This window comes from Loxodonta africana, chromosome X, assembly GCF_030014295.1.
Source record: "Loxodonta africana isolate mLoxAfr1 chromosome X, mLoxAfr1.hap2, whole genome shotgun sequence".
Lineage (NCBI taxonomy): Eukaryota > Metazoa > Chordata > Mammalia > Proboscidea > Elephantidae > Loxodonta > Loxodonta africana.
The window spans coordinates 130,356,139-130,378,204 of record NC_087369.1 but is presented as its reverse complement, the minus strand read 5'-3'; the positions used below and the strand labels follow the sequence as shown (position 1 = coordinate 130,378,204).

Sequence of the window (22,066 nt, the reverse complement as noted above, 5' to 3'; positions counted from 1 at the left end):
GCATCTTGACTCTTTATAGTGGAAAAACCCTACCAATATTCGTTTGTGTTAAAAAGGCAATATATGAAAAAGTAATATAGGAAAACTTTTTACCCTGTGCAACTTCTAAAGTTTCAATCATTTGCCACTCATTTATAAAGGAAGTGATAATTAAAATCTAAATATCATCCTTTTCTTTGAATTATGCCAAAAAAATGGAATCACAGATTGTGATTCCAGTTCCAAGTCCTGAGGCTTATCAGCTGTGTGATCTTTGGCAAGCTACTTCGCTCCCCTTCACCTCAGTTTCCGCGTATATAAAATGGGCTTTTTGTAAGGATTAACGGCGATAGTGTATGTAAGTGTTTAGCATCGTGTCTGGCACAGTAACTGCACAATAAATAGTTCATTATTGTTGATGAAGTTAAATCGGTAACAATTTATACTTGCCTCAATAAATTGAAGCTTATTCAGATTTAGAGATTATTTCTCAAGCTGATTATATTTCTGATCTTTAAAAATTTAAGTATTAGCATTATCCTTTATTGAGGCATCTGCTGTGTACCATAACATAGGCTAAAAGAAATGCAACAAAGCACCCTAAAATTAGAATATAGTGTTTGAGTCTTGGACCTTGAATATTATCTACTTCAGTGGTTCCCAAACATTGATTTTTAGACCAATGCTGATCAGTGAAAAAGTTTATACTGGTCTGTAGTGAAGTGAGGAAAATATGCTGAACTTTTTCAATTTAAAGGATGACTTTTTATTGTAAGATATAGCCTTCTGATTTCGGGGAGTTAAACGTGTCCTTTATTTTATGAAATGAAGGTGATGGTAAATTGTAGGGTTTGTTGTTGCTGTGTTTGGGATTTTTTTGGGGGGTGTGGGTGGGTATCCATACCTGACAAAAAATTGGTTAACCCTGTGGCAGTGCCCCTACCATCTTTTTTTCTTTTTAAAAATTTTGCTGATCTGCGATATCTTAAAACCTGGATCCTATTTTTTCATTTTACAGATGAGGAAACAGAAGTTGATAGGTTATTTAATTTTCCTCACATCTTACAGGCATCAGAATGCTGTTTACACACACACACTCATTCACATGCACTCTCTCTCACAACACACACACACATGCACGCACACACGCATGCACACACACAACAGAGCAATAGGCCCGAAGCCTATCTAGACTTGGAAGGGAAAAAATGTACAAAGGTGAAGAGTAGGAGTAGTCAGAAGTATTGTCAGGAACATTTAGCCAGTTGTGTTCAGGATGATACCCTTTGGCATTTTGGAAATGGGTCTTGCAGCTGGCACAGCTTTGCCTCAGGTATTCCGAAATACACCTGAAAACAGAAATACTTAATTCTCTTGTCATCTGTGCCTTACTCACCTTAGTGAAGTATGGATCAGGTAAACAAATTAACAGAGAGAGAACATCATGGAGATGTTAACTCAGGGGGGGTACTTTTCCATGGCTTCTTGTAGTTGGCCATTGTGTGGCTTTATTATTTAGTTATAAATTCTATAATTTCTGAAATGTTAAGGATAAAAGCACATTTTGAATGACCTGCTGTCTTTGGAATACCTGTGCCACTGTTGTTCTATACTAAAAAAAAAGAAAAAATCTTTTTTTTTTGTTCTATACTACTGGTGATTTTTTTTTATTTCACTTTTCAACAAATTTATCTGTCTTTGAATTCTTTTATTAGTCTCACTTGTAAGATAATTAATACTGAAGAGCAGAGTGGGTTTTTTGTTTGTTTGTTTAAACCACAATACATTTTCACATTATGGTGACCAGGTGCTAAATTGTGGTGACTTATTTAGCCATTTTCTAAGAAGTGGTTTAAGACTACACTGATGCATGAACAAAGAAATAACCTATCAAACTGGCTTCTCCTCCAGCAAATGTGGTAGGTGGGTCATGTGGTACAAAGGCACAGTTGCCAAATAATTCCTATAAAACAAAGATATCTCTGGGAAATACTACTGCTGGGTATAGTTTTTTAGTTATTCTCATGGTTGGCAGCATTCATGGTTGCCAGCCCCCAGTCCTATTACTTTATTATAACAAGCATGTAAGATGACAGGAGATAGATATGTATGTAACCTCTAGATATAGTCTGTATATTCCTCACTTAAAACACACTTGCTGTAACTATGAGTTAGCCTTAAAGTTAAATTTTGTAACCCAATTTTTTTTTTAGTTGTGTTAAAATCATAAATGTGTTCCCTTAGAGAAAAAAACACCCAGTAAGTATAAGACTTTACAGACAAATTTGGAGTTAAACACCATGGTGTAAAGTCTAATTTAGTAGTAGGGTTTTATCTATAGGGACTTGTAGCAGTTACTGTTTAGAAGCATTTGTAGAACTTTGAAGTTCTACAAATTATTCTGCCACCCTCCCACAGCACTAAACCATTCATATTTCTCCCCAAGCATTCAACTCCCAGAACTTAGTTTTTTTTTTTTTCCATGATGTCTAATAAAGTTGAATTGTAATATCATACTTTGCCAGTAGGTGCTACTTACTAGCATAATTTACACTCAAAAACCCTTAAATGTAAGATTTGGATTAAATTATAAAAAATGAATTTCCAACTTTAGAAATCTACGTACTTAAAAGCCACTGTTCTTGTGATCACTTACAATGAAGAATAGCTATGTGTAATTATACCTGGTGTCCGTGAAATGTATAGGCAGCAACACTGACTCCCAGATATCCTCATTTCAACATATATAGATAGGATTCCAATTATAGCATTCTATGACCTAGTAAAAACATTATGTGATGCATGCTGGGGGATGTTTTTAAGGCATTATGGGCGGGAACTCAATGCTAGATCATGAAAGAGCATCTTCAACATGGCTGCTGGGGTGCTTTCTTTGCTGGCAAAAGCTGGAAAAAGTCTGGCAGGATGGCGACTTCAGGCGTCAGTACCTCTTCAGGTGATGAACTAAACAGGTTCTGCTAATCTTGTGAGAGACACACCCAAAGATCGGTCATAGCTGTGAAATGTTTTCAGTCAAACTAGCTAAGTGCAGGTGTAATGTGTTGGTGTAGGGTTTTGATATAGTCATCTTAGGTTTTTGTTTTGTTTTGCTTTTTTAGCTTTTAAATGTATTGTAATTATTGCATAGCTGGGTTGAAAGTTTGATTGTACAAGGTATTTCATGCAGTATAACAGTTTTGAGTCAGATGAGACTTCCAAGCGACAGATTGATACATATTTCACACGATTTAGTCTTACAGCCTGTCAGATAGCAAAAAACCCTGCTAGTCTTAATGCCCTTATTTTCTTGAAATATTAATATTTTGTCAGTTTTAATATTAGAATATTAAGTTAATTACTTTGTAATATATCATGTCAAGTTGGATTTCTTTAACCGAGTGCAACTGTTCTTTCTTAGCATAGTATTTCAGCTTTCTCCATATGTTTTAAAATCATTTAGAAGTTATAATAGTGCATGAATTAAAGTAAGATTTTTTTAAAAGTACCCCACCGCTTCACAAAAGTCTTGGTAATGCAACATGTATTTAGAAATAGGATCTTTTAAAGTACAAGATGTATTCTTATCTGTTTAATCTCTTGGTGCTTTTCTTCTTGAAACTTATTATAATTGTTTTCTGATTGAATATTTAGTAGATACAGATGAAATCCTTTTGGAAGACAGATTTCCTGCTTATTTGCCAATTCAATTACCCTTAAATAATGTGTGACTTGAAAATGTGATTTCTTAAAGCAGCACTTATGTATTTGTTGATTTTCAAAATGATATTTGTTACATTTTCATAAGCTCGTGTGTCAAGGGCAGATGAAGCTAATTTGTCACTACGATGTGTTTCAACTTGGCAGATGCATGGATCCTTGCTTGGTTTAGTCTATTTTCTAAAACTTTTTTGAAAAAAAAAAATGTCTCGGCATTAACCAAGTTCAGTATATTAATTTTTCTCTTTTATTCTTTAATTGGTGTTGGGTCACAAACTTCTGGGAAAATTTCTTTTTTTAAATTCAGACTTTAATCAGTGTGTAGTATTTGTTTACTTTGTGTATTAGAGCTTAATGTATCACTAATGCTTTTTGTCTTTAACCTAACTATCTCAGAAGGCTTGAAGTAACTGGAATGAAATACTTGATCATTAAATTTTACCTAAAAACAAAAAATAAAATTGCACCTCATTTCCACTTCAACTTCTAAGATTTACTAGACATCTAAAGGTTTCTTGTTTTTTGTTTTTGTTTTCCCTTCTATAAAAAATGCCTTAGGATGTAGAACAGAGATCAGTGCTCAAAATTGTTACCAGGATGTCTTCATACACAAAGTTTGCCACTCTCACCTATTGCAATTATACCAGTATGACCAGGGTCATAAGAAATATACATGAAAGCATAGTCCTTAAAATCAGATAGACCTGGGTACAAGCCAGGCCTTAGCTGTGTTATTGTGAGCAGGTTATTTACTTTGTTTCTTCATTGTTTTTAATTGGGGTGAAATTGCATAACAAAATTCGTCATTTGAAAGTGTACATTTCAGTGGCATTTAGTACATTCACAGTGTTGTGCAACCACCACCTATATCAACTTCTAGGACATTTTCTTTACTCCAAAAGAAACCGCACACCCATTAAGCAGTCACTCCTCAATATCTGTTTCCCCCAGGTCCTGGCAACCACCAGTCTGCTTTTTGTGTCTATGCATTTGCCTGTTCTGGATCTTTCCTAAGATGGAATCATACAATATGTGACCTTTTGTGTCTGACTTCTTTTACTTAGCATAAGATTTTCAAGGTTCATCCATGTTGCAGCATGTATCAGTATTTCATTCATTTTTATGGCTGAATAATATTCCATTGTTTGGATGTACCACGTTTTGTTTCTCTCTTTATCCGTTGATAGACATTTGGGTTGTTTCTCCCTTTTGGCTCTTATGGATAGTGCTGCTGTGAGCAGTCGTGTATAAATATTTGTTTGAGTACCCTTTTTTTCATCTTTGTTGAGTATATACGTAGGGGTAGAATTGCTGGGTCACGTGATAATTTTATATCTAGCTTTTTGAGAAATCACTGGGCAAATTATTTAATCTCTCTGAGTCTGTTACATCATCTGTAAAATGAGGGTACTACCTCAGAGTGGTTTTTGTGAGGGATTAAATGAGATAATGTATCTGAAGGACTTAGCACAGTGCCTCAAAAATGGCTGTTAATGTGATTCCCAAGGAGCCTTGGTGGCGCAATGGTTAAAGCACTTGGCCACGAACCAAAAGGTCGGCGGTTTGAACCCAGCAGCCACTCCGTGGGAGAAAGATGTAGCAGTCTGCTCCTGTAAAGATTACAACCTAGGAAACCCTGGGGGGCAGTTCTGCTCTGTCTGATAAGGTCACTCTGGGTTAGAATTGACTCAGTGGCACACAACACTGAAACACAGTGTGATTCCCATATGGAATAGTAAACTTCAGCAGGTGTGAGTGACTTCCATAACTAAAGATGATACCCCACCTTTTTCTGACTGACATACAAATTGATCTCAAGGAGTTTATGCCCTGCTAATGGTGGGACAGCAGTATCCCTCTTCATACATAGAAGGACAGCATATCAGCATAAAAGGCATCAGCGAAAAAGCACATAGCACAAATTGTGTAACCTTCATGCTTTTATAGCATCAAGTTTTCCCTCTGTGCAGCAGGCAGTTTTTCCAGTTTTATATTTTCTATTAAGCAACTAACATGTTCAAATTTATTTTAATTATCAGTGATCTTAAGAGCATACTATTTCCTAGGTCATTGGCATGGACAAGTTTGTTTTAAGATGACTAAGGTTGCTTGCCTTCAGGCTGTTGTACTGGTATACATTTTTACTTTATAGTTTCAGAGTAATTTCATGTATATTCTTATTTTCATGCAACCAATTTGCTGAACAGTTAACACGTGCAGGTACAAGCAGTCCCTGGCTTATGAATGAGATCTGTTCTTAAGTCTGGCTTTAAGTCGAATTTGTAGGTAAATCAGAACAGGTGTATCCGGTTCTTATATAAGCCTAACTTTGGAGCCCTGGTGGCACGGTGGTTAAGAGCTTGGGAGCTAACCAAAAGGTTGGCAGTTCAAGTCCACCAGCCACTTCTTGGAAACCCTGTGGGGCAGCTCTGCTCTGTCCTACAGGATCACTATGAGTTGGAATCAACTTGACAATGGGTTTGGTTTTCTTGTTTGTTTTGTTAGTGCAAGAAAAGCCTGGAAGTCTCAGTGATTTAAAAGCTGCATGTGCAGCAAGTGAAGGTGATTGTGATGAAGATTGTGTTGAGAGTAGGGGTTGGTTCAGTCCTTTCAAAATGAGGGCAGATTACATAAGATTAAGGGCTAGTACAAGTTGACCATAAACCAGACGTTTGTAACCCAAAAGTTTACTGTACTCGGGTGGATTAACCCGCAGCAAGGTTCTCAGGATCTTCCTTGTGTTTACTTACTAATCTGTAGTACAGGATCTCACATGAGTTTCAAGCCTGAGCATACCTTGCTTATTGAGTAATCCGCCCCCAACTGTACTGTTCTTGTTAATGAGACACAGCAGCAAACATAAACTCTGCCTCCTGGAGCATATGTTCTAATGAAGACATAGGCAATAAACATGAAAAATAAAACATATACTATATTAGTGTTAAGTGCTAAGGAGAAAAATAAAGCAGGAAAGGGATGGGAAGTGTTGGAGGAGCAGTTTTAGAGAGTGTGGCTGGAGAAGGCCTCACAGGGAAGGTGATACTGAGTAAAGAGAAAAAAGGACGTGGGTGAGGTATCTTGGAAGAACATTCTAGGCAGCTAGAATAGGAAGTGCAAAGTCCCTGAGAAAGGATCTTGTTGGTATATTCCAGGGAGCCTCAGGGAACAAATGGGACTACAACATAAGGAGCAAGGGGAAAGCATAGTAAGAGATAAAGTCAGAATATTAAGGGGTACAGGAAAAATCATGTAGTCTTGTAGATCACAGTAGGGACTTTAGCCTTTATTCTGAGTAATGTGGGGATTCTTTGAAAGGTTTTGAGCAGAGGACTGAATAGTTTAACGTATATTTTAACTAGATCACTCTGACTGCTGAGTTTAGAACTTATTATAGGGGTGTAAATTAAAACTTTGAGATTAAATGAGATCACCAGGTGAGTGGGTATAGATACAGAAGAGATTCGAGAACTGAGCACTAGGGCACTATAGATCAGAGGTCAAGGAGATAAGGAAGAATCGGCAAAGAAGACTGAAAGGAATGGCCAGAGAAGTATGAAGAAAACCTGAAGAATGTGGTGTACTGGAAGCAAAGTGAAGATGAGGACTGAGATTTAATTGACCTTTAGATTTAACAACATGGAAATCATTGATGACCTTGATTAGAGCAATTTGTGAAGTGGTGGTGGTAGGGTGATAAAAGCCCGGGTATAGTGGGTTCAAGAGAAATTAGGAACAGAGAACGGGGAGACAGCACAGATAACTCTTTCAAGGAGTCCTAAAAGGGAAGGGAGAATAAATGAGGCTATAGCTGGAGGAGAGGGTGGGATCAAGAGAGGGAATTTTTTATTATGATGAAAGAAATAATGACCTATTATGATGCTGATAGGAGCCCTGGTGGTACAGTGGTTAAGCGCTCAGCTGCTAGCCAAGAGGCAAGAGGTTCAAAACCACCAGCTGCTCTGCAGTAGAAAGATGTGGCAGCCTGCTTCCGTAAATATTTACAACCTTGGAAACCCTATGGTTTCTGTCCTGTAGGGTCACTATGATTCCGAATAGACTCAGCGGCAGCGGGTGGGTTCAGTTATGGTGCTGATGGGAAGGATTTAGTAGAACGGGAAAAATTGGTAGAGTGGTATTGTGACATCCTTGTATAGGGAAGGGTGTAGTGCACAAGGGAAGGGATTGGCCCCATCAGGAGCATCCATGGTTTATCCATAGCCCCAGGAGAGAAAAAACTAATGGCTGCAGATGCAGGTAGAGAAGGTAGATAGAATGGTAGGAGCCCATGGAAGTTCTCTTTGGATTGTTTCAGTTTTCCCATCACAACAGAAAGCCAGATCAGTAGCTGAGAATAAGGATGAAGAAGAGCATTGGTGATCTGAAGAGAATAAATTATGTCAGCCAGGAGAGCAGACCAACGAATAGACTAGTGAAATACAGTGTATTTTCCGCACAGCACTAAGGACCCACTTAAGGTAGCAATCATGAATTTAGAGTGAGACATTCTGCACAGTCATGCTTTCCTCCAGTCAGCCTCGTGTGTACAGGTGCTGATTAGGTAGAGAACTGGATTTAACCAGACTGTGGTTTGGCTGAGTAAATGCAATAAAGTGAGAGGCAAGAGAGTTGGAGATGTATGCCCGAGACTGATTATAATGATTGCCCATGAAATTTAGGCTGGGTAAGATGAAAGAGTCTCACAGCAACAATATGAAGTAGATAATACAAACAGTATCCCCATCTTACAGATGAAACCACTGTGATATAGAGCCTTGAAGTGAGAGGTTATATAACTTGTTCTAAGTAACACTTAACAGCAGACAAAGAGGTTAGAACCCAGATCTCCTAACTTAGTTTAGCACTGCCCCCCCCACCCCAGGATACCAGACTTCTTTAGAGAACAATTTATTTTCCCTTACTACATCAGCAGGGTGTTTAAACTCTAGTTGCCAAATTATCAAATAAATGCATGTGTCTTTTATGATATAGCTGTATTCTAGTACAGTTGACTATGAAATAATACAATTTTCCCTTTGATTTCCATCATAAAAGTGGAGCGGCACTTTACACAGAAAGCATTGAACTATTTTGCTAGACTACTTGCTGTCGTTCAAATACATCCTTTACTGTTCTGTTTCCCTCCATTTATTTTCTCTGATAGGACTGTGCTCATTTCCCAATCTTTGTCCCCTCCTTTTGAAAGCATACCCATCCTTCTTGCCTAGCTTAATATTGTGGGGTTTTTTTTGTGTGTGTGAAACCTTTCCTGATCCTTGTACTTCCTCCCTCACCAGTCCCCCCCACAACTGGATACAATTTCCTCTCATGAATTCCCTTAGCCTTTTGTTCTTGTGTCTCTTATCATATTCTGTCTTGTAATTATTTGTGAACTCATTTCCTTACCCGTATCACACATATGAACGTGCATATAACAGATTGAGGGTATATTTTCTCATCTTTATATTACGTGCACACCACCATACCCCCTGCACATAGTAGGTGTTCAGATCTTTTTTGAAATGAACTTATCAATAGGTTAAGTATAACCCCCAAAAATATTTTGACAAGGAAGGATTTTAAGATGATAGGCACAACTGGGCAGAGGCTGGCTGATGTCCTTAAAAGAGCACTGGATATGGAGACTGGCCTGTTAAAATTTGCGCTCTGAGAATTTGAAATGCTGTTTTGCATTTCACCCTTTTAAATAGGGTTCTTCTGTAGAATCTTTGATCAAAATGTTCATTAATGGTAGCGGGGCACCATCTAGTTCTTCTGATCTCTTGGCAAAGGAGGTGATTTGTTCATGAAGACAATTAGCCATACATTCCATTTCTTCCTCCTATACCTGACTAAAGAGCTAGAAGCCATTGAGGCTGGATGAACCCCCAAAACCCTGAGATAACTTTAAACATTAAACCAAAAATATTCCATGAAGTCTTCTTCTTTAAACAAAGGAATTAAAAAAAAAAAAAAAGCAATAGTTTAGGTTAGTCAGTAAAAAATGTCTGCCTTGAGCATTGTGCTGTTTTAAAGGACTATATGGGATCAAATTGACAGCAGCAACTCGAAAAGTTAGATAGGAAACTTGGGAGGGGGTGGGTTTATGTTAGTGGGAAGAAACAGTTTGGTAAAAGAGGGCAAGAATGATTGCACAACTTGAAGAATGTGACCAATATCATTAAATTGTGCAGGCAGGAAATTGTTGAATTTGTGTATGTTCTGTTGGGTATATTTTCAACAACAAAAATAAAATAATTTTAAAAAACTTCTTAAAAATGTATACTCTGCCTCTGATTCACTTCTCTGTAAGTTGAAGGATGAGACAATATCAGTGGTTCAAATATTCAGCTAAACTGGAGGTTCCAAGGAGTCCCTTCAGGACCTGTCACAGCCTCCCCCACCAGAGCAGTTCTGCCTTTGCTTTCATTTATATTTGTGTTTTCACACCCTTATAAGATCCTTATGCAAAAGGAAGGTCCACGCCTCCCCGACTACTTCCACTCTGGACTAAATGTTCTCTTTAGTCTTTTCTTACCTGAGTCGTCTTTACAGCTGCTGTGGTGCATCAGAAGTAGTCTGTTTGCCTGCAGCTAGTGCCTTCCCAGACTTCTCCAATGTGCTGCTTTACCATGTCCACTCCCTCACCCCTACCTTTCTCAAACTGTAGGGATTTAGCCTGTGTTTGACATTTATCCCAGCTACATACCTGATTCTAGGAGTTTTACATTTTCTGGTAGTATCCTTCCTCTGCAGCGTCCACGCCTTAGCTACAAAAGATAAACAGTTTGATGATGCTAATTGGAAAGGATAGAAATCAAGTCAGACTTAAAAAAAAAATTTCTTGCTCTGTGTGTGTGTGTGCATGCCTCTACTGAGCACTATGAGGATTTTGAAGGCATTTCCCTAGTGAAATGGGAAATATGTCTAAAAGATTAAATGTATATAACAACATGAATAACTAAAAAAAAAAAAAAACATACAGTTTAAATCCAATTAAATTAATATCCCTTCTAAAACTGCCTTCTACTTCTTTATGTATCCTCAGCCCTAAGTCTGACAGTTTGTCAATTAGGAATAGGGTGGTACTTACCCCTAGCAGCATTTATGAATTGGAAGGCATTTTTTTTTGTCTAATAATAAAGCCCCTGAGAATTCATATATTGAAGTAAGTATTTTCTTTTTAATTAATTACCTTTTGGTACTCCTTTATATTACCATTGGAGCCCTGTTGGCATAGTGGTTAAAAGCTCGGCAACTAACCAAAAGTTGGCAGTTTGAATCCACCAGTCACTCCATGGAAACTCCATGGGGGGCAGTTCTTTTCTGTCCTATGGGGTTGCTATGAGTCGGAATCGACTCAATGGCAATGGGCTTGGGCTTATATTACCATTAAGGCATTCTGTTATTTAAAAAATTTATGCATGCAGGGTATCACCTATGTCTTTCCTTTAAGGCTTATAAGGGCGTATTACAAAATATTCGTTTTAAGAGGTGTTGGGTTTAATAGGGTTGAGAACTCTTGGTCTGTACTCTATAAGTAGCGCCTGTAAGTAGGTGTTTAGATGTTTGGAAATGATGGTAATAAAATCAAGTATCAGAGTGAGTGTAGGTATTTCAAGTGATGTAGGAAATTAGAAAAAAGGGAAGATTTTTGTGGACTTGAAATAGTGAGGAAATATCCCACGGAGAAAACCTTTGTTATGGGGAATCTTGCACATTAAGCCCTGGGCACTGTTATTGGCGCTTGACATATGTTGTCTTGAAGAAACTAATGACCAGGCTCATCAGAAAGATTAGTATGGTAAATCATAGAACTTTGAGTTGGAAGAGTCCTACGAAATCATTTAGGTCAGAAATTCTTAGCTCAGGGTTGATGTCACCCTTTGGGATTTGTGGATGGACTTCAGGGTACTTATGAATTCCCCAAAATTGTATATATAATTTTGCATATTTTTGAAGGGAATTGGGTTCATAGTTCTCACTGGATTCTGAAAGAGGTCTATCATCTCTAAACAGCTAAGGGCCACTGATCTAATCCTGGCCCAGGCAGATGGTTCGCCCAAGGTCACATAACCAATTAAGTGACAGAAATGGGCACTAAAAGTCAGGTCTTTTAACTTCTAGTTTCTTGCTCATTTCACCATACTCAGCTAAAGGACGTGAACAAAGGAATAAGCATGTTTAAGCTACCTTTTTGTAGCAAATAGTATAAAAACGAACAACTAGTCTGAGGTCAGATGTGTAAGGTGGCATCAATTGAATTAAGTCTGTAAGTCTATTTACACAAGAGCAGTAGAAGGATGGGTTTCAGTTCGTCTCTTCAATGTGAACTAATATTTTTTTATTTTTGTAGTTGAAATACGCTGCCACTTACCAAAAGAGTATCAGAGCCCAGCTTTCTCAGCTGAAGGCAAACTCCCTTAGAGAAATTATTATCCTTGAGGTTGTCTCTGCAGTTCCCTTTCTAATTGGCACTATTTTCCTGACCTTCAGTGACTCGCCCCCCCCCCCCAATCTTCTGCCTAATCAGATCAAAATTACTTTGCCTGACTTATCAGATCTTATACTACCGTAGCCTCTTTAGCCAGCGTGCCTCCTATGCCCCAGTCAGGCTAGTGTCCTCATTTATTGACACTTCCCACTCTCCCAAAGTTCATTTATTCCTACCTCTGTATCCTTTTTCACATGGTTCCCCATCTCCTGGAATGTCTTCCTTTTCAGATGCACATGGTAAGGTCCAGCTTAAGTCTTATCTCCTATCAAAGCCTCTCCTAGTTACTCTTGACCATTTTGCTCTTCCTCTTAACTCCTATTATGGAGCCCTGGTGGTGCGCAATGGTTAAGAGCTCAGCTGCTAACCGAAAGGTCGTCAGTTCAGATCTACCAGTTGCTTCCTGGAAACCCTCTGGAGGCAGCTCTACTCTGTCCTATAGGGTTGCTATGGGTCGGAATCAACTCAACAGCAACCGGTTATGTACTCAGTGATTTTCATTGGAAATGGTTCAGTGGCCACCTTGGGAGTGTATGTAGTTGAAGGAAGCCTGGGATGGGACTCTGGACAGTGCCCAATCCATGTTTCAGCCAGAGTAACTCCACTTTAGTTTTTTATATTAGCAATCTGCATGAGTTTTTATATGAAGAAACAGTTTAACTGCAAAATGAAAGTTTGAAAACACTGGCTCTATCTTGTGTGCTGGTTGCTTCATAAGTGTTAACTCCTAATGGGCAGGGGCCATGACTTAACACTACTTCAGACTTCTGCTATTACTCCCCAGGCAACTGGTACAATTTTGAGCACAAAGTGGACACATAAGAAATGATTTTAGTGATTGCATTGTTCCAGTTTTGACGGTAGGAGATAGTGAACAACATCACATCAGAAATTTACCTTAATGAAGAATGCAGAATGGTATTTCTGATTGATCTTTGAGAAATGGACATACATTGTTGTGGTTTTCTTCCCATTTGGATAAAAAATCTGATCTAAAAGCTGTTTGGTTTTCATACACATTTGAGAGAAACAGTGTTTGGCCATACTTAAATATCATATTTATTCATTCACCTAATCATTAAAGTGTGTTACTCAACTGACTTACAGAATAATGTGCAGAGTACCGTATACCTAAAAATCCAGAAACAAAATTAAATTTAGAAGTTGGTGCATTAAAACACATTAATGGCGATAACAATTAAAAATAGAAAATGCCGGTCTTTCAGACCAGTTATTTCAACTTTCTGTATCAAATCAATTATATAAACTAATAAGGACCTGAGTATTGAAATCAATGGTGCTGTCAACTTGTTAACACTCTCTTGTTTTGTTTTTTTCCCTGCCCTCTGCCTGGTTCATTGTCTTTACCTACAGGTGTACTTTATTGTCGGCTTCCAAAGATTACTAACATTTATATATATCATTAAAATTGAACTGCCTTGGCTATACTGCTACTCTTATTACTGCTGCTTCCATTATTGCCTTCTTCAGCAAAATAAGGCTTTCAGAAGCCAAAGAATAACGAGAAATAAACACCATTTTAGAAGCCTTTCCACTATGAAACTTAAACTAAATGTGCTCACCATTATTTTGCTGCCTATCCACTTGTTAATAACAATATACAGTGCCCTTATGTTTATTCCATGGTATTTTCTTACCAATGCCAAGAAGAAAAACGCCATGGCAAAGAGAATAAAAGCTAAGCCCACTTCAGACAAACCTGGAAGTCCGTATCGCTCTGTCACGCACTTCGACTCGCTAGCTGTCATAGATGTCCCTGGAGCAGACACCTTGGATAAATTATTTGATTATGCTGTATCCAAGTTTGGGAAGAAGGACAGCCTTGGGACCAGGGAAATTCTAAATGAAGAAAATGAAATGCAGCCAAATGGAAAGGTTTTTAAGAAGGTAAAGCCTTTTTGTGTTTTGTTTAATTTTCAAGAGAAAGGTACATTTTGTTGTATTGTAAATTTGGGTGCATTTTAAATATGCTGGCATTCTATTACTTTGCTATGTAATTAATTCTCAGAAGATGCTCACAGCTTCTGTATATTCACTTAAGGAATTTTTAGAGTTCTGTACTTTGAATGGTATTTTGTTTGTGTGAATAAATATACTAATATTAGAGGCTATCTCATTTTAACAGTTAATTCTCGGGAATTATAAATGGATGAACTATCTCGAAGTGAACTGCAGAGTGAATAACTTTGGTAGTGGACTCACTGCATTGGGACTAAAACCAAAGAGCACTATTGCCATTTTCTGTGAGACCAGGGCTGAATGGATGATCGCAGCACAGACCTGCTTTAAGTACAGCTTTCCTCGTAAGTCCCTCATGTTCTGGAAGTGGGAGAAGGGCTTGTACGTGTAAAAATCATCCTGAGTTGCTCTTGCTTTCAAAGTAGGTGTTAGCCATTTTTCTGCATGAATTATGTCTGTAAACCAGTATGTAATGTTGTGGTTAAAAGGTACCCAATAATTCCTGGTCAAGATAGCAACATGTAATATGGAAGCAGATGGCCACATCTTTTTCCCATGGAGCAGCTGGTGGGTTCAAACCACTGACATTTTGGTTTGCAGCTGAGTGCTTAACCACTGCACCACCAGGGCTCCTTAATACTAGTATGGTAATTGGCAGTTTAATGGATATAATGTAGAATTTTGTTTTCAATTGGGAGTGAATTATGCCTCAAAGATTTGGGTTTGGGGGTATTTCTCGGGAGGCAATATACAAAATAACGATTAAAACATTAAAAAACAATATTGCTTAGGATAATTCTAGTTCATTGCTTCACTTCGAGGCCTGTTATTTGACTTAATTCCATTTTACATGTGAAATAAGCATGTGACTGCTTGAACTGACATTTAGATATGTTAGAGAGAAAGTAAAATTTGGTGTATTTCTGATTCCTAAGAGTTCATTTTATAAATATGCAAGAAATAATTTCTTTAAAATTAAGAGCCCAGAGCAGTGCCGCACACATACTAAGCACTCAATTATTTGTTCAATGAAACAGTGCAGCATAGGTTTAATGTAGGAATCGAGAGAGTAGCTGAAGTTTCTAAATTATAGAAAATTTCAAACAAACATAAATAATATGAAAATTATTCTTGTCATCCAGTTTCAACCATCAACAGCTTATGAAAAGTGACTGTTCATTAACCATGTTGCTGTTTCTGGTTACCATCTTAGAGCTGAATTTCTAAGTCTATTCTAAGTTTAGCAGATGTCCTTTGGTTCTAAGGGGTCTTGGTTTTAGTTTTTATCTTTGGTGGCATCTAAGGAGATCTCCTTGGCCTCACCAGTTAAGGCATGGAAGTTCCAAATCAGATTGGACAATGGACCCACTAAAAATCTTCTTGGCAAATATTATATGACAAATATTAATATATCTACTGGCAAGAATATAGAGACCCAAGTTTATTAGTGGTTGCCAAGGGTAGGCGGGAGGGAGAGGAAAAAGGGGACTTGTTGCTTAGGGACACTGAACTTCTGTTAAAGGTGATGGAAAAAATTAGCAATGGATAGTGGAGATGGTTGAACAACATGATGAATCCAATTAATGTCATTGAGTCGCACATGTAAAAAATATGAAGTGGCAAATGTTTTGAGATATATATATATATATATTACAATTAACTATATATACCACAATTAAAAAAAAAAACTTTTAGGAAGGAGTGAGAACGTGATTTACAACTAAACTTCAGACTTGAAATCCTCAAAATTTGAGGATTTTCAGGGACGTATCCATTCTTTGGTGCTATAACCAATGAAAGTAGGTGCCACAAGAGAATCCTAGCTTCACTAGCTCTTTCTCAAATTAAGAGTTCAGCTAGAACCTGTTGACCTCGAGAGTCTTAATTGGCTGATGTTTGACTAGTTATAGCACTTCCCTTATGTCTGGGTTTCTCCAGGTTTAGACAGAATTCTGAGAACTTTTAAGGAAAATTTTGGGCCAACAGAGTTTGAGACAAGTTTGAAGGGTAATGGCAAAGACAGTGAAATTATAAAATGTCTTTGTGTCAGTGTACCTATCATTAAAAGCTGTATCAGAGGGCTGTGGGGACCATGGTCTTGGGGAACATCTAGCTCAGTTGGCATAACATAGTTTATAAAGAAAATGTTCTACATTCTACTTTGATGAGTAGCGTCTGGGGTCTTAAAAAAGTCTTCAAGCGGCCATATAGGACACTTCAGTGGCCTCACCCCTTTGGGAGCAAGAAGAGTGAAGAAAACTAAACATACAAGGGAAAGATTAGTCCATAGGACTAATGGACCACAAGTACCACAGCCTACACCAGACTGAGTCCAGCACAATTAGATGGTGCCCAGCTACCACCATCGACTGATCTGACAGGGATCACATGAGAGTGTCCTGGACAGAGCTGGAGAAAAATGTAGAACAAAGTTCTAACTCACACACACACACACACACAAAAAAAAAGCCAGACTTAACTGGTCTGACAGAGACTGGAGAAACCCTGAGCGTACGGCCCCTGGACATCTTTGTAGTTCAGTAATGAAGTCATTCCTGAGGTTCACCCTTCAGCCCAAAATTAGACAGGCCCACAAAACAAAACAAGACTAAATGGGCCCTCCAGCCCAGGGGCAAGGACCGGAAGGCAGGAAAGGACAGGAAAGCTGGTAATGGGGAGCCCAAGGTCGAGAAGGGAAGAGTATTGACATGTCATGGGATTGGCAACCAATGTCACAAAACAATATATGTAAAAAAAAAGCCATATTAAATAATATGCCATTCTAATAAATATTTACTTTTTGTGTTTCATTTTTCTTATGTAGTTGTGACTTTATATGCCACACTTGGCAAAGACGCAGTAGTTCACGGGCTAAATGAATCTGAGGCTTCCTATCTGATTACTAGTGTTGAACTTCTAGAAAGTAAACTTAAGGTAAATATGAAATGTACTTCTCTTAATTCATGGTAGTGTTATCTGGCAGGAAAGAAAAACGTTGAATAATTTAGTTTTTATTACAGGCCCGGATTAATAGCTGGGTTTTCTTTCTGCCCAACAGACTGCATTGTTAGAGGTCAACTGTGTCAAACATATCATTTATGTGGACGATAAGACTATCAATAAAACAGAATATCCTGAAGGATTTGAGATTCACAGCATGCAATCAGTAGAAGAGTTGGGATCTAAGCCAGAAAATGGTAAGTAAAGCAGTTAAAATGAGTTTATTAATTTATTCGAAGATTATTATTTTGGTAGGTTAGAAAAAGAATGGCCCAAGTGAACACTCTAAGTTCTTTGATTTAAAAAAAAAAAAAGCTTTAAAATGTTTATAAAACTATCAAGACCATATATGATGACCTCTTTTTCCCTTCTTTCTCTGCAACAAGGTAACCACAGTTTAAAATTTACTGAGTAGGTGAGATGTACTTGGTGGTTCAGACTCGATGGTAGTTGCTGCCAAAATTTTCTTTTTTAAAATAACCTGCTATAACCATCCAATTTGAGCCTCATGTAGGGAAAAGATCTTAGGCCTTTCATTCGGTCAACTTTTTTTTTTTTTTTTTTAATGTTAGTGATGTTTCAGAGGGATGCAAAGCTGGTTACCAAGATTCATGTTTGGATTTATTCTACCAGTGACTTGGTAGAATGTATTTCATTTGATACAAGTAAAAGCACCTCGCAGCAAAGTTGATCCTCGGGACAGAGGGTTGAGGAAATAATACTCCATTTGAATAGCTCCTTTCTCATGTTAATGGAAGGGCCACAATATCCTGCTAGATGAGGAAAGGTTTCATCTTGGCAGGAGAACATGTTAGTTGAAACTCTGCTGAGCTTCTGCATATTTTACCATCAGAGACTGAACACCTGTTTACAATAACAGGTATAGATATAGCTCTCAACTGGGAGTTAAGAATGGAAGACAAGTCTGAGATTTTACCCTACTTCCAAGCTAACAAGTGAGCCTGCCGCAGTTTCAGGGAGACACAAGACTCCTGGATCAGAGATGAAGGACAATTTTTTACTCAAAGCAATAGTGGTAGCCAGAGCATCAGCATTTGTGTTGACTCCCTGCACTCCAGTTTCCACAGGCTAATGTGAAGAGGACCAGATGATACCTGTGCATGTACTGACTTGTGTAACAGGAGAGGGAATCTGAATCTCTTCTGATGGGCAGTAAGCATGCCTATCCTTTACTCTGTAGGGAGACTCTCTTTTTTCCAAAGCCGTTCACTGTGCAAACATCCTTGAAAAGATAGTCCAGAGCAGAGGGCAGTCAGTGCCTCTACTTGCATAATGTACAAAAATGCAAGAGACCCATGAAGAATTGTCTCCTAATATCAAATTGACCTTACAAGATTAGGGAAAACTTGACTGTGAGATCCTGGTTGGTAGGGATCTGTGGCTAATTCTGATGATTGACCAAAGAGTGTTTGCAGAAAACGAAGGGGGTAGCAGCCCTCGTGATTTTGTGTAAGCAATAACATGGTAGGCTGTGTATTCCACCTACTTCCACTCATCTGTATAGTAGAGAGAGAATATATATATATATATATATACATACACACATACACACACACACATTTGTTTGTGGTACTTTACTTGAGTAGACAATTATTATGATGACACTTTTTTATGTATTTATCCAAAAATGAGCAGAAGCCAAATGTCACATTGTCAGCTTAGCCTTGAAAGAGCTTAACATATCTACTGTTACTGCTTTGATTAGTCCTCAGAGGAGGGATGCAATCCCTATTTGCTTGGTTTATAAATTATGACAGTGGATATCTTTGGTTATTTCATTAGTAATAGTGCTCTTTAAAATTTTCATTTTAACTGTTTTATATATAAAAATGTAATTTGTTTTGTAAACTGATTTTTTTTTTACCCAGTAATCTTGTTAAGCTCTCATTTCATTCTGATAGTATATCTGTGGATTTTTAGCCATTTTGGTGTATCCTGGGAAGGAAAGGCATTTGCTAGGTTAGCACAACACACTCTCAAAAGTGGAAGCTTTGGTGTGCTGTTTAAAACTTAGCGTCTTAGAATTTTAACGTTGAAGTCACCTTAGAGAGCTAGTCCAGTGGTTTCCAATCAGGAGCGGTGTACATGAGTCACCTGTGGAGTCTTTGATCCATCATCGGACGTACTGAATCAGAATTTTCAGAAACAGGGTCCAGGAATAGTGGTTTTTAAGCTCTGCAGGTGATTCTGATGCCCACCATTGGTTAAGAACCACAGCCTACTTCAACCGTCTCATTTCTGAGATGAGGAAACTGAGGCCTGAGGAGCTTACACACAACACAGTAGCCTCCTGATTCTCCAAAGTCTGAGAGATCTTTCCACAGAGTGCTGGATGTATAGTGTATAATACTGTGGAGAGGCATGAGCAGACAGGGAGTAGGCTAAACATCTAGAAAATGAGCCAAATTGAGTTTGAAATTCTCCTTGCCATTAACCAGAATTTGATGACCATTTTTGTTTTGATTATCAAGAGAGAATATTTGTTTTACATAGTGTATCACTAGGCCAAAATCTAAATATATTGTCTTTGTTTAGTAATTTAACTTTTAAACTAAAGAAAATGTGCTTTTTCATTCATTTAGCAGACGCCCCTCCAACTCGACCAACTCCTTCAGACATGGCTATCATAATGTATACTAGTGGTTCTACTGGCCGACCCAAGGGAGTGATGATGCATCATAGAAATCTGATAGCTGGAATGACAGGCCAGTGTGAAAGAATACCTGGACTGGGGTAAGAGAGAATTTTTCAACTTTCTAAGAAGTCTGTAATCAGAGTTTATGCTTGTCATTCTCTAAACTCAAGCCATATTAAAGTATAAAAGTTATTGATGTATTTAATTTAAAATGCCTTTTTAAGAATGATTAAAATGTTTCTCTTAATGTCTGCCTTGACTACTCTACTCTTTTAAGAACTACCTATATGGGATCAAATTGATAGCAGCAACTTGAAAGAGTAGATAGGAAACTTAGGGGGCAGTGAGTTTATGTTAATCAGAGAGGGACAACTCAGAAAAGAAGGGTAAGAATGGTCGCACGACTCGAAGAATGTAATCAGTGTCACTGAATTATACACGTAGAAATTGTTGAATTGGTGTATGTTCTGCTATGTATATTCTTAACAACAAAAAATAAAATTAAAAAAAAGTTTCTTTTTTATTTCAGACCAAAGGATACATATATTGGTTACTTGCCTTTGGCCCACGTACTAGAATTGACAGCAGAGATATCTTGCTTTACCTACGGCTGTAGGATTGGATATTCTTCTCCACTTACACTCTCAGACCAGGTGACAAACTTTTCAATACATTGACATGGTTATATTAAGTTACTTTTGTTTGGCTGAGAACATATTAACTCATTCAATATTTTGATCTGGCTAGAACTTTCTCCTTGACTTCAAAAATAGCTTCTATGGACAATATGTAGTTGTCATAAGTAACTGTGGATTTGTTAGCATTACTTTATCTATATATTTAAAAATTATTTTGAAACTAGTAATTACCTTCATCTTACTTTTGTCTACCAGATTTTTACTCTGAAGAGTTAAGACAGAATACGTTGAGCCTTTTCTGGTATATTACTCGTGAACATTGGGTGGGTTTTAATTTTTTTTTTTGGAAGGAGATATAGTAGGTAGGATTTTTGTCCTAGTTTTTCTCTGAGTTTTCTGTAGAACTTCTGTCCAATATAGTAGCCACTAACCACATATTTAATTTAAACTAATTAAAATGAAATAAAATTAAAAATTGAGTTTCTCAGTCACTCTAGCCACATTTGAAGTTCTCAGTAGACACCTGTGACTGATGACTACAATATTGGGCAGCAAAAGTAGAGAACATTTCCAGCATCACAGAAAGTTCCATTAGACAGTGCTGCAGGATCTCCAAAGGCATTCCTCAGCTTACTGTACCAAGCCAGGGTTCTCCCTGCTTCTCTCTGTTGTTCACACTAGGAAGCCCAACAATTGGTAGGCTACCTCATGTATTTTAAGCCCACTTGAAATCACACATTTAATACCTGTTGTCCAAAATCTATTTTATTTCTTCTTTGGAAAAGCCTGAACCAGGCGTAAAAACCACAAAAACCAAACCCGTTGCCATTGAGTCGATTCTGACTCATAGCAACCCTATAGGACAAAGTAGAACTGCCCCATATGGGTTTCCAAGGAGCGGCTGGTGGATTCCAACTGCCAACCTTTTGGTTAGTAGCCGAGCTCTTAACCACTGTACCATCAGGGCTCCAAACCAGGCATGGGGGAGGGAAGAGCTACTAAGGGAGCTGTGAGATTCAGGATGCTGAAAAATAAGCTAAATATAGGTAGGGATCACTTGATGATATGTGTAGTTTCTGCCACTGCCATCACTGGAGGCCTAGCTGTAAGTTTTGCAGAACCCAAGTCAATACTGCCTTTTGTATGGGAGTCTTGATGGAGCATGCAGTCGGCAAAAAAATGTATCCTTGGTTCTCAAAAATTGTAATTGTTTTTTTTTTGGTGTGTGTATGGAAACACCATTTTAGGTAGAGGTAAATTAGGCTGTGTAGTATTAAGAGAAAAAAAAAGTTGAATAGATTTTTGTGGATTTATTTGACATCCCACCCACCTTTTTAACGTAAATTGCACAAATCTTAAGTGTACTGCTGTATGAACTTAATATATGCACACATATACACATACATCCATGTACCTCCTCTGTGATCATCACCACCCAGATCAAGAAAAAAGAACGTTTTCAGAACCCCAGAAGGGTGCTTTGTGTCCCCTTCTTGTAATTGCCACTCCCCAAGGGTAATCTGGAGCCCTGGTAGGTAGTGTAGTGATTAAGAGTTTGGCTGTTAACCGAAAGGTTGGTAATTTGAATCCACCAGCTGTTCCTTG

At 37.9% G+C, this 22,066-nt stretch overlaps 1 protein-coding gene across 5 annotated transcripts in view; it reads left to right on the top strand.

The window, feature by feature from the left end:
* ACSL4 (acyl-CoA synthetase long chain family member 4) overlaps positions 1-22,066 on the top strand; it is an 85,646-nt gene that overhangs the window by 44,400 nt on the left and 19,180 nt on the right. The window contains exons 3-8 of one of the 5 annotated variants that reach the window (XM_010594687.3): positions 13,562-14,095; positions 14,334-14,511; positions 16,992-17,101; positions 17,226-17,364; positions 19,774-19,921; positions 20,353-20,476. In XM_010594687.3, the coding sequence (XP_010592989.1) occupies positions 13,745-14,095; positions 14,334-14,511; positions 16,992-17,101; positions 17,226-17,364; positions 19,774-19,921; positions 20,353-20,476 (1,050 nt within the window). In that variant the 5' untranslated portion in view covers positions 13,562-13,744. Of the gene's footprint in view, positions 1-13,561; positions 14,096-14,333; positions 14,512-16,991; positions 17,102-17,225; positions 17,365-19,770; positions 19,922-20,352; positions 20,477-22,066 lie in introns of all 5 variants that reach the window. The other 4 variants (XM_023553912.2, XM_003414805.4, XM_023553911.2 and 1 more) reach the window with 4 other exon arrangements.